This window comes from Crocuta crocuta, unplaced genomic scaffold (assembly GCF_008692635.1).
Source record: "Crocuta crocuta isolate KB4526 unplaced genomic scaffold, BGI_CrCroc_1.0 scaffold344, whole genome shotgun sequence".
Lineage (NCBI taxonomy): Eukaryota > Metazoa > Chordata > Mammalia > Carnivora > Hyaenidae > Crocuta > Crocuta crocuta.
The window spans coordinates 582,390-595,795 of NW_027533081.1; the positions used below are offsets into that span (position 1 = coordinate 582,390).

Here is a 13,406-nt window from a genome sequence, read left to right on the forward strand (position 1 = left end):
CGTGGGTGGTTTATTAACTGTGCCCAGAAAACATTTGCAGACATGGCAAAAGCAACACAGGGCCCACATTCGGGTTTTGTTCATGATTATTATTTTGGGGGGAAAAGGGTTGGGAGAAGAATGTCTCACTTCTTGGCTACTTTTTGGGAGGTACTATAGTCTCAGATTTTATTTAAGAAGTCACCTGTTCCAGGCACCTCAGTGGGTGGCTCAGTCAGTTAAGCGTCTGACTCTTCATTTCAGCTCAGGTCATGATCTCAGGGTTGTGAGATAGAGCCCTGAGTTAGTCTCCATGCTGGGTGTGGAGCCCGCTTAAGATTCTTTCTGTCTCTCTCTGCCCCTCTCCTGCTCACTCAAGTGTGTGCATGTGTGCTTGCTCCTAAAAAAAAAAAAAAAGAAAAGAAAAAGAAAAAGTCACTTGTTCTAAACAAGCAGTCCTTTGCCATCCTAGGGGCAAATAAAAGGTCCTGCAAGCCTGTTTAATATTCTCCAGGAAGAACAGTCTGTGGAAATGGGATCCCAGACTCCACTGGACCTGGTGATGTGTGCATGCCCTGTCACTGGGGCTCGTGTTTTGGATCAAGGAGATTTCAGGGAGCAGATGAGGAAGTTGGTAGGCAGTTCTTGGGAGCAAAGTCCTGCCTGGCTCTGGAGTGTTGAAAGACAGATGGAACAATGATCCTGTCTCATTTAATCTCCTGTAATAGTGGCTATGTCCAGGGACCAATGTCCTCATTTTACAGATCGAGAAGTAGGAGTGGCAGGGCTTTGAAGCTACCTGTACATTTTTTCACCATGCAGCGTGTCAGACAAGCAATCAGGGGCCTAAAGAGCTCTTTTTGGCCTGGGCTGCCTTGAGGGATGTACAGCTTTCTTTAAGAGGTGAGGGTGGAGTCTCACTCCTTCCTGCTCTCCCCATCCTACACCTCTAACTCCATTTTTTTTTTTTTAATTTATTTCTAGGAGAGAGAGAGACAGCATGAGCAGGGGAGGGTCAGAGAGAGAGAGAGGGAGTCACAGACTGAAACAGGCTCCAGGCTCTGAGCTGGCAGTCAGCACAGAGCCCGACGCGGGGCTTGAACCCACGAACCGCGAGATCACGACCTAAGCGAAAGTCGGACGCTCAACTGACCAAGCCACCCAGGCGCCCCCTACACCTCTAACTCTTGACTGTGGCTTCAGCCTTTTCTTTTCTGGCTCCATCTTCTACTCTAACCTTCCCTTGACCATGATTCTTCCAGCAACAGGCCCTCTCCTCCATGGTTGTGAACTGGAATCCCTTAGGCCCTCTGATTGCCTTGCCCTTACCTTGCCTCAGTGCACTGGGGTCTGGCCACATTTCTGCAGGATGTAGGCTACAGCTGGTAGGGGTGGCCTGAAGGCAACCTATTGGCACAGAAGCTCCTTTGAGGGAGGTTCTGCCACTTTGAGAAGAGGAGGTAGTTGGCTGTGTGGCTCTGAGGCTCAGGACAGAGGTATGGGTGGACAAGACAGAGGCATGGGGTCTGCACAGATGCTAGATAAAGCTGTGGAGTCGCCCAGGGAGGGAGAGAGGGGTGAGCAGGGGTGAGGGCCCAGATCAGCCCTAGGGACCATGAGTGTTTAATAGTGGAGAGGAGGGGCTGTGGCCAGGAGACCAAGGTCCACTTCACAGGGAGAGGAACAGTGATAAGGCAGAGGGCTGCAGGCAGCACAGGGCCCACCATGGGGCTGGTCACTAGCACCCCACTGGGGAGATGGGGTATTCCTTATGTCAAACCTGCTGTGCACTGGATGCCTTGGGCAAGGGGTTTACTGTTCTGCACCCATCAGTAATGTATGGAAGGTCTGTTCTGAGTCAGGCAGGACTGGGTGCTCAGACTGCCTAAGCTGCAAGGATTTCACAGTCTGGCTCATACATAGGCATAGCTGGTATGAACCGGACTGTAGTGGGAGGGAGGGGGGAGGAACACAAAGTAGGGTATGGGGCCAAACCGGGGCTGCTTCTAACCCAGCCAGGCCTGCTCAGAAAATGCTGTCTGGAGGAAGTGACTTCCTTCTCTGGGCCTCGGTTATGGCCTCCATCCACCACCAGGCAGTCCTTTCCACTCTGATCCTCTGAGGTGTGTATGGTGCCCCCAGGAGTCCCCCTGCAAAAACATGTCCTAATCACCCATTTAGCCATTTAGCAAGTACCGCCTGAGTCAGGCCACCTTCAGCTCTGCTTCTTCTCCAATTGGTGCCACTGCCCCACATTGCATGAGGGAAGCAGGGAGAAGAGGAAGAGCCAGTGCAAAACGGGGCAAGAAGAACGAAGATCAGCTCTGGCTTTGCCGTCAGCAGGGTCAGGTAGCTGCCCTGCAGAGTGGGGCAGAGAGGTGCTGCCAAATGAAGAAAGAGAGTGGGCTGAGAGGCTGCCAGCCTATGGACTGCACAATGAGGAAGTCCTGGGGCCCTTGCCAGGGAAGCCTCAGGAGACTTCTGGCCAGGAGACTTCTGGCCAGGGGCGAACAGAAGCCAGGCTGCAGCAGGCACAGGAGTGATGAAGTAGCTGCATATTTTGAGGTGAACAATTAATACAGGAATGAGGAAGGCAAGAAAATGGTGGCTCCAGAATTGAGGAAGTTGAAAGAAGGTCCTGTAGAGCTCTGGTTTGGGGAATGGGATGGGGACTGTGGGTGTGTCTGGGCTCCAAGGAACCCGAGTGGTGGAATGTAATAGGCTCTGGAACCAGACTATAACAACACAGGCCAGATGTCCTTGCCTGTCACTGAACTTCAGTTTCTTCCTCTGTAAAAATAGGGGTAATGGTGCCCATGTGGTTAAAAGTCACAGAGGATAAAGTGCTAGAACATGGCAGAGTACACTGCTGATGCTCAAGGGAAAGGACTGGCTCCTTGCTTCCAGGTAAAATGACACCCCAGGAAGGTTCCTCCTGGACACCTACAGACCTAGCTGAGAGGGCAGGTCTGGTCTCAGCTTGTGTCAAGTTCTCATGGGACTTAGGAGGTCTTGGAGGCAGGTTTCTGGCTGGAATCATTCAAGGAAATGACCTAGCCCCACCCCCAGGCACACCCTAGTTAGCTCAGTGAGGTTGAACAAGATAGCCACCCTCTAGGAGCCTCTGTCTGTTCCTCTCCTAAATGTGGATAATGCCACTCTCTCAGGACTGACAGGTGAACTGAAGTGACGCATATACAGAGGCCACTGTTCCCTCCCCTGATGCCCAATGGGTCCCTCCTCCACATGCCCCAAAGGTCTAGATAACCATCCTTTTCTGCTTCCCTCCTGGGAAAACCACACACCTCTGTGTGCCTCTTCTGGAAAAGCTGGGCATGGGGAGAAAGGCGCAGGTAGAAGAGCCTGGGCCCTGGCCACCCCTCCCCCATCTCCAAGAACATAGGCCCCTGGCTCTGCCCAACCCCTATAAGGAAGAAACCCACAAGACCAAACCAGTGTCGGAGAGCATTTTTATTAAGGGCAGCAGAATGGGATCGCAGCATCTTAGAAAGCCTATTCTCCGCCATTGGCGGGGAGCGGGGGGGAACCCGGCGCACTTCGAGGAATCTGGTGCTTGTGAATTCCTGAGTAGGCTCGGGTCAGTGGTGGCTGCTCAACAGCTCTCTCCTTCTCCAGAGGACCCAGCTGTTTGGTTGTGGAGCAGCCAGGGCTGCCCGCCAGCGTGCTCAAAGCCTGCCCTGGGGATTGCCAGGCTAGAGGAGGGCAAGCCGCCCAGGCCTGAAGGAGGGACCACCCACTGCCTCGCTCTCTGAGGGCCAGGCCTCTGATGGGGCAAACCACGGGGTGCCATGCCAGGGCTGAGAGTCCCTGAGGGGCTGCCAGCTTTGACAAAGGTATCCTCCTGAGCGCAGAAGTGAGAGGGCGACAGGCGGGCAGAGCTACGCTGGTAGAGATCTGAAGCAACGGGACAGTTTCCAAGAATGGCAATATTTCTGGATTCAGAGAAGCAACAAGAACAAATGGTGGCTTATTTGGATAGCTTCTGACAGAATTTGGCGTTTTATTAACAAATCTGAGTATGAGTGAAATAAAGTCCATTATCACCTTTCTGCTAATGAAGAGACAGATATGGAAACACTGGCCCAGCACTCTTGCCTTCCTGGGCCCACGGGAGTCTCCAGAACCTGCCCCTGGTGTACCTAGGACTAAAGAAGCCGAGTTCATTGCCACACCGCAGGGGCCACACACCTAGACAACTAAACAACGTTCTGCTGCCTAACCTACCCATCACACCCACCTCTGCACAGGTAAAACCATCTTACAGGTTTGTAAACCCTAGAAAGATCTCAAGTAAGAGAACTAAAAACAGAAAGCAAGGTTTCTTTACGTCATCTCACAGGNGCAGCCGCCAGTGGCAGGAGAGGAGTTGGTGACACACGGCGTTTGGACCATCGGCTTCCTCTGGGTGTCAGTGACACGTATTCTCTATTTCAGGGGAAGTCCCGCTTGCTTCAAAAAGACATTAACATTCAAATCCTTACAAGTTCATCTGATGATAAATTCTAAGGTCAATTTTTATTTCTACAAAAAAAGGCAGTCAAAACAATATAAAACACATGTAAAGGATATTACTGAGTGAGCTTCAAGTGGAGCTTGACTCTGCAAAGGCTGTGAGTCCAGAGGGAGGGGGAAGGCCGTCTTGTTCCTGGGCTGGCCGGCTGCTCCGAAGAAGGGGGCCAGCAGGGCGCTGGCAACCCCAGACTGGTGCTGGCTACAGCCGAGTCCCGCCAACTCCAGCCAATTCCAACCCCGCAAAGGCTCAAACTGTGCCAAGGGAGGGTCGCAGTGGGGCTGCGCTGCACTGAGGAGCTGGGAGAGTGAGCTCCGTGGCACATTCAGATGGAGCTCGGTGACAGGTGTGACAGGTGAGCGTGGAATTTCACATGGACATTCTGGCTTTGGCGCTGTTGCCTGCAATGACCGGCACATCTTCTACAATGGCTGCAGGGAGGAGCGTCAACCTTTGACCTCAGGAGCCTCTCTGGCGAGAAATTCCTCACACAAGTGCCAGCTCACACAAGTGCCAAGGTCCTCTGGTAGGCGGGCCCTCCCCTGGGGTAACCACAGACCTGGGTTACCCCAAGCAGGCCAAGCCAAAGTTCAATCACGCACACAGACATCAGGGTTTGCCCATTTAATCAACGTTATTGTGGTAACACCGGCCAGATTTTTACATAAGAACTGGGCCTCCCTTTTCACGGTTTTTTTTTTCTGGTGATGAGGGGGTGTGTGGGGGGGTGGTTGAGTGCTAGTTTGCTTGTTTTTAAATTTTCTTTAAAGGATGTTATAAATTGGAGCCAGGAGAATTTGAACCAACTCCCACACAGGGCAGTGCAACATGGGAGTAGGGAAGCTACCAGAATCGCCAGGAGTGGTCTCTTCTTTGCAGAGGAGACAGGCCTGGGTCTGGGGAAGTGAATGAATGAAAAATAAACCAAATGCAAGAAGGTAGGAGTTGTAAGGACAGGGAAAGAAAGGGAACTGCAACCTTTTTTTTTTTCTTCTGAACCTTAAGGGCTAAATGTAAATTGAAAATTCTGGATCAATTTGGACAAGAAAAGAAATACCATTCTTTTAAAGTAGATTGAAGCAGTGATTTTTAAAACAAAGAAAGCAGAACTAGAACATCTTAAATTTTTAATCCTTTCTTTACAGGTTACCTAGACCACTTTTGATTAAGAAAACTGTAGAAAGTTAGTAACTGCCACAAGCAAACGCCAGGCGGCGGCACGTGTCAATTTTCCACAGAGTCCTGCTTTGCGGGGTGTCTGAATGCGGCTGCTCAGGTTCTCCGCTCACACTCGCTGGAATCAGTCGCGGCAGAGTTTAGTCCACAGGTCGCTTCTCCCCGTATTTCTTTGTAAACTCTTCAGCGTTCTTACAGAATTTTTTACGGTCCTTAGAGTATTCTTCAGCTAGGTCAGCCCGAAGTGGGTGCTCGGGCTGGGGGTCGTTCACCAGTGCTATGAGGGACTGGATTACTGCCAAGAAAAGGACCAGGCACCGCTGGTTAGAAAAATCTCAGAAAGGGCAACTTTGACTGCAACATTGATTTATGATTTATATCGACGTGCTTTTACGAGAAAGTGGCCTCCCGTTTATCCAAAATTCTAACCACCAGGGTGCAATCCATCTTTTCTCTGTAGCTGGGAGAAGGTGCTGAGCCTCAAGCAGCTAATGCAACAGCGGTTAACTGGCACCTCCACCTCTTCCAGGAACCTTCTGGGGAACTTTCCAGGAACCTGACACCCTGGGGAGCCCCCAGTCACTCTCACTCCCCGTTTCTCCCAAACTGTGGAGCTCTTGAGCCTAGCAAGGACACCTCCTCACATGCACATACACACATTCGCACACACAGGTGAAGCTTCTCCAGGGTAGGGACTAGGTGACATGTTCTTCACTACAATAGGGTCAGGGGAGTTTCCATAAAAGTATACTGAGAAAGCATGACAATCAAAGGTGCAGGACAGGTCTACACGGTGTGAATACATAATATGCCCATCCTGGAAGACTGCTAGGAGCTTTTGAACCAGCTAAAAAAGCTTCACTTGACACCCGAGCTGCTGGAAGGCAGATAACCCGCAGCAGTGTTACACTCTCAATCCCAGAGGCAGAAATCACAAAGCTCAACGTGGGTTCCACAATGCTCTCCCAAAGTACAGTAAGTCCTAGACGTACTGGAAGGCTAGCCCTGGGATGAAAGAGCCAACAAAAGGTGGGAAAGAGAGATCAAAGGGGAGCACAGAAGGTCCAGGAGCCCCAAGCCTCCTCACCTCAGAAGTGGGGTACATGCAGCCACCTTGCCTTCTCCCACATACTTCTCCTCACCCAGTCCTGATTAGGACTGGCACCCCCAGAATGCCATGTTCCTTCCCACTGCCATGTTCCTAGCAAAAAGGCATCTCTCCTCCGGATTACTGAAGCCATGGACTCCTTTGCTGGGGGCTGTGTTTTTCACCCTAGCATTACAAGTTATGGATTTACCTGCTACCGCTGGCTGAGTCAGGCACAAGCACAACCAGAGAACTCAGCTGTTCTCTGAGTGGGGGGAACAGCACAAAGTACTCCTGGCTAGGCACCCAAATACCACCTGCCCTCACCTCTGCCTATTACTGCTACCAGGTGAGATGGGGCAATTGAGGGTTCCTGTGATCACGGTTGGGCACAGGCGAGGCCGACAGAATCCACACCGAGTAGGGAGGAGGTGGGCAGAAAGCATCCACCGGGGAGAGCAAGCAGGAATGAAAGGCCTGGAAGCATCTCTGTAGGCTAGGGCAGTTTCTAACCCAATCTCCACATCACCCTCAGGGGCAGGCATTATCACCTCCCACCTGTAAATATCTCTAAGAGAAAGCAGGCCCTGGAAGTATAGTTCTGTCTGTGTATTTAAGATTTATCCTTTCTATATTTTACTCTTGTGTAACAGCAGAAACAATGATAACGCCAGTTTGTCCCTATTTCCCCAACTTCAACCACTGGTATTCCACTATTTGCTGTATTTCCACATATAGCCCAAGTGACTACTTACCTATTTCTCTAGATCACCTCACTTTTAAAAATGTAAACATTTTTTAAGGGAAAAGTAAATGTTCGTTAACTCCAATGGGAAATCACTTTCACTTGCCATAAACAGAAGGCATGCATCAACAAATATTAAAATAAGCACCTACGGCTCCCTCCTGTCCAGCCAGGGAAAGCGCGTACACTGGGAGACGAACCCTCTTCCAGAGAGGATCTTTCACATCTTCTCCCAGATGCTACCCCAGCTCGCAGGCCAGGCCCTACTTTAGCAAGCTCCCAGAATCTCCACCCTGTGCTCAGCTCCATACTGAGTCCCTGAGACTGCTCCATACTCTTTTGTTGCTCTTGACTTCAGGCTGGAAAACTGAACCACATCTGACTCACTGCATAAACAGGTGGCTTCCTGTCTTCTCCCATGATCAGAAACAGTTCTGTAGCAGAATCGATGCTTCATTAGCATTCCGGGAACCTCAGAGGGTTCTTGCCTGGATGAGTGCTTTGTGGGAGGTACTGATGACTTTTCAAGTTTTCCTGCTCACCCTTTGTGAGGGATATTCAGGCTCTCTGCTGTTCACTAACCCATCGTAACACCTAATGTATCGGTATAAAAACCATTTTGTTAACTATTAAGACTGGTTTTTCTTTTTCTTTTTTTTATTAAGCTCATTTATTTATTTTGAGAAAGCGAATGAGCAGAAGCAGGGAGGGGCAGAGAGAAAAAGAGACAGAATCCCAAGCAGGCTCCAGCAGCATCAGTGCAGAGCTTGATGCAGGGCCCTTAAATCCACGGACTGTGGGATCTGATCAAGAGTCAGACACTTAACCAACTGCACCACCCAGGCACCCCAACACTGGTTTGTCAAAAATGATCAATTTGTAAGTTTGCTGCATCTATTTAATTCTTGTCTGGGAACTTGCTTTTGCTTATCTGATCAAGTCAAAATATTTTCCAGTTTATTCAGTTGTTCTGAGGAGTATTTCATTCTTTCTCTGTTCCTTTGGGTATACTTCTGGCTCTTCAGCTAAACTGTAATAAAATCTAACTGAGCTTAGCTTGCTTTGATAGTAAGGACACTGACAGCTACAACAGCTTTTCAAACTACAACTATGGCCCCATCCCAGCATTTTTCATACATAAAACAGCACACTCATATTTTACAAATGGTACGGTCTTGCTTTTTTAAAAATCTCTTCCTTGACCCAAATGCTCCTCAGAAGTATTTTTTTCCCCTCAAAATGTAGGAGCTAAAGAACATAATCAAATTTTACTTCCCACTCTCAATGAATACAATCAGAGAATAAAGGCTTTAACATTTCCTTGTTTTTGTTCTTAGTTTCTTTGTAATTGGATATATAAACAATATCCATGATGGCCCCCCTCCCCTTTTCATGGAGATCCGGGGGCTCCATTCTCAAAGTAAAATGTGAATAGTATGTTCCCCCATTCCCAAAGGCTGTCTGATCCAGTAGGCTTCCACAAAATGCACTACAAAATCTAATTAATCTTACACTGTAAGATAATTCAAATAATAAGGAATTATTTGATTTTACTCTTTATATATTTTGTCACTATTGTTTAGTACACACAGAATCCATATTATGCTTGCTTTGTTACAGACTCCAATTTATATGGCAAATCTTATTCAACTACCACACTAAGCCCTTGTTCTACTTCTAAGATATCTACTAGAAGCAGATACACTGCTGTACAAAACTTTGTTTTGACATTCCTTTTTTCTGGTATTATTATTGCCAACTTCTACTACCTCTCTGATACAATTTTGCTTTGTTTCTTGACTTTTCTCCTGCTACTTTTGCTCAATTTTTTAAAAAATGTTTATTTATTTTTGAGAAAGACAGAGCATGAGCGGGGAAGGGGCAGAGAGAGGGAGACACAGAAGCCAAAGCAGTCTCTAGGCTCTGAGCTGTCAGCACAGAGCCTGATATGGGGCTCAAACTCATGAACCACAAGTTCATGACCTGAGCCAAAGTCAGACGCTTAACCGACTGAGCCACCCAGGCACACTGCTCCATGCTTTTGCTCATTTTTAATGCTTCTCTACTTTCTAATTAAAAATCAAGGGGCATCTGGGTGGCTCAGTTGGCTGAGCATCCAACTTTGGCTGAGGTTATGATCTCAAGGTTCGTGAGTTCAAGCCCCTAGATTCTATCTCCCTCTCTCTCTGCCCCTACCCTGCTCTTGCTCTCTCTCTCAAAAATATACAAACATTAAAAAAATTTTTAAGTATACAATTAAGTTGTTTTTAGGAGATTCACAAAACTAGAAGAATAGAGAATAGAAAGAAAAGAAAAACAGAAGTTGGCACTACTATTTCACTCCAGAACATATTCATCATTCCAAAAACACCCACTCTTATAAACAGTCACTTCAAATCCCCTCATATCACCCCTGAGAAACACTAATCTATGTTCTAGCTCTAGGTTTGCCTATTCTGGACATTCCAGGTACAGCTGATCCTAGTTTTTTGTTTTTGGTGTGTGTGTGTGTGTGTGTGTGTGCGTGTGCGTGTGCGTGTGTGTGTGTGTGTGTGCCATAGTTATGTACTGTAAAGTTGCTGTGAACACTGAATTACACAGAGATACTCAGCCACAAGTAACCTCAGGGATGACCAGCTACAGAACCATCCAGCTGAGCCCAGCCAATCTATAGAATGAGAAATACCAAATTATTGTTATTTTAAGCCATGAAGTTTTAAGGTGGTTTGTACCACAGTAATAGATAGCAGAAACAAGGAAGCATGGTAGCAAGCGCCAGGGACAACATGCATCAGTGATGTATGTGAGGACAAGCTACAAAATGCTTTTCCAGAAAGAAACCCTAACTGCCCCAATTCACAAAATAACAAGTCTGCCCATCACTTCACACACAACAGTACCTTGTACCAAAATTTTTATCTTAAAAAGCCTGCCAGCAAGGACAAAAAGCCTACCTTTGGTATCTGACAGATATCTAATTTCAGGGTGGAAGGGAGCCCAGCATTTTGGCTATGTGTCTACATCTTCCCATCCTGAGCAGCTAGCCCCTGAAGAGGAGCAGAGCACTTTTATTTGTGACTGTATCTCCTACAAGCTTTGATATCCCTGGTCCCCCTCCAGTTCTCAGGTAAGGGGGGAGATCTTATAACTCTGAGGCCTTGCAGTCTGAGCTGTGGGGCAGCCAGCCCTGGAAGGATATTCCCTCCCCAGGCATGGTGTTTGATACACACAACTCGTCAAGGGCTCCTGGAGTCATGTGAGGGGCTGACAAGGCATTCCTGAACAAATGCAGCTACGGCCTTCCAACACAGAGCTAGGAATTTGTATAGAAAAACAAAACAAAACAAAACCAAGTATGTGCACTTAAGAACTTCATTAGCTCTCATAAACATCATGTTGTCCATGATTGAATGTCACATCCACTGGAGATCTCTCTACTCGGACTCAACATCTAGACCCACCCCTTTCTACTACTTGGCTGTGAAAGCCTGATGGCCAGCCACCTTTCGTGGCAATTATTTCAAACAAGAGAGGCTCAACTTCAGTGCAAAAGGATTTCAAGTCTATCTTCAAGGGTTCAGATGAAATATGACTGTATCAGTCACTGAAAAACCATCTGAGGCCTTCCAGCCTCATTCACTCCTTTTAATCTACAAAGACCGTATAGTGGTTCACATGGCTACGAATAAGCAAGCCACAAAAGTACAAGATTAAAAGTTCAAAACAAAGTTCTGGAGTTAAATAAAAACTAGACACAGTCTGTAACAAAATCTAGGGGCAAGAGAAGGCCAATCATAATAATGAATCAAGTACCCTTCCCAGAAATATGAGCACGTGTATGTTCACACAGAGGTACCCGGACACATGCCACATCCAATTGCAAGGAATTCCAGGCCCACAAAAACCAATTTTGTGCTTTCATCTGGGCACAAAGCCCTTGACCATGCCCCTTCCCCCCAGCACCACCCACTCTGAGCCATTGGCACTGTGATGCCCGCCAGGTTGCTTTGATTTGCACCCTTCTTTTAGCCTGGCAGGGCCTCTCCAACCTCCTTCCCTCAAGTCTGAGTTCATGTGCTAACTGCTGTGTCAGGTCACCTTAAACACCATCCGCCCTTTCCCACTCAAAGCAGCCCCACAATCCTTCATGAAAACTTCCAGGGACCCCCTCACCACACAAGAGGCTGGTCTGGTCTGTTACATGTCCCCAGTGGTCTATGAGCACAGGAGGGCCTCCTCAAATACTTGTGCAGGTCAACAGTTTGACTGAGATGTGCCCTGCCCACAAGGAATGGCAGGACCTCAGTAGCACTTGTGCATGCACTGGAGTTGGGTCAGGTTAAGATTTCTCTGAAACTCAGACATGGCATTAGAAAGGACTGAGGGGCTGCCCCTGCCTTGCGACAGCATCCCCAGAAGAGTACCACCCAAGAAAGACACAAGAAGCATGCCTTACCTTGGTCGGTTTTGGTTGCTGGCTTCCAGTTTTCAGCACTAATAACCGGCAGACAGACCTGCCCCTTTTCATCGATGTTTGGGTGATAGATCTTTGTTTTAAATGTGATCTTCGGTGGTTTGAATGGGTACTCTGCTGGAAAGTTGATTTCGATTCTGAAGGCCCCCTTATCATATGGAGGGTTGTCCTGCAGGGAACAAGAAAAGATCAAAATGAACATGCAACAACTCAAACACCTGTAGCTCAGACAGGACTGTCCTGTTTACTTGAAAAATCTATTTATTTCAAGTAGTATGCCAACTGAAGCCTTGTTACCTTCAGGGCAACCAACAATCGATCAATGTTTCCAGAGCAGGATGTCCACAAAGCTGCATAAAGGTCTGCAACTGACCGTGTGGTCTCTTTATCTTTGTATCCTTAATAGGCTTTGTTTTATTAGTTTTAGGTTTACAGCAAAACTGAGAGGGAAGTAAGGGTATCCCCCACTTTCTAGAAGTTTGAGTGATGCCACTTTGCTTTCATGAAAGACCTATGTTAGTACCTGTTTTGCCAGCCAACATAAAGAAATGTGAAGAGGATTTTCACTTTTACCAAAACAGGTAAAAAGTGAAAACAGCATTCAGTATTTGTTTTGCAGCAATTATTTACAGAGAGAGCACTGCATCTGGAGCGGCCAGAGTGGTGGCACTGCCAAGTGCCTTCTTCAGGAACTAAATTCGGCATCTCAGAGTCAAACCACCAGAGCTTTGAACTGTTATCTGTAAACATCTGCACTTTACCTTGACTTCTTTTGTGTATCTGTTAGCAAGATGTGTCCTAAGGTATCAAACAAGCCTGAGAGGTTATTTTTGGGGTCTGGGAACACTAAACATTTTAATGGTGACTGCTTCTTTGCTTTATACCATTTAGGCTTACATAAGGTTTCCTAGAAATGCTCGTGTGTGTGTGTGTGTGTGTGTGTGTGTGTGTGTGTGTAAGATTTTATTTTTAAGTAATCTCTGCACCCAATGTGGGGCTCAAACTCACAACCCTGAGATCAAGGGTTGAATGCTCCACCAAATGAGTCAGCTGGGTGCCCCAGAATGCTCCCTTCATAGCAGGGGAAAGCTGTACCAAATTCCTGTACGTCCCCTCCTCCACACAGTCTCTTCCACTATCAACATCCCCCATAGAGTGGTTACAATTGACGAACCTACACTGACAGCTCATTATTACCCACAGTCCAGTTACATTAGGGTTCACTCTTGGTATGTGTTTTGTTGGTCTGGTATGGCATCACACATTATAAGTGGAATCATACAGTACGTAGCCGTTTCTGATTGGCTTCTTTCATTTAATAATATTCATTTTAAGATTTTGCCATGATTTTCATGGCACAATAGCTCATTTCTTCTTAGCACTAAATATTTTGTTTTTTGGATTTACCACCACT

The 13,406-nt window shown here is 47.4% G+C and overlaps 1 protein-coding gene across 1 annotated transcript in view; it reads right to left on the reverse strand.

The window, feature by feature from the left end:
- Positions 1 to 4,496: 4,496 nt before the first annotated feature.
- The window catches only part of UBE2L3 (ubiquitin conjugating enzyme E2 L3), a 56,324-nt gene continuing 47,414 nt past the window's right edge, over positions 4,497 to 13,406 (reverse strand). The window contains exons 3-4 of the mRNA XM_077745955.1: positions 11,975 to 12,161; positions 4,497 to 5,981 (exon numbers count right to left, since the gene is read on the reverse strand). Of these exons, the coding sequence (XP_077602081.1) occupies positions 5,827 to 5,981; positions 11,975 to 12,161 (342 nt within the window). The 3' untranslated portion in view covers positions 4,497 to 5,826. The remainder of the gene's footprint in view (positions 5,982 to 11,974; positions 12,162 to 13,406) is intronic.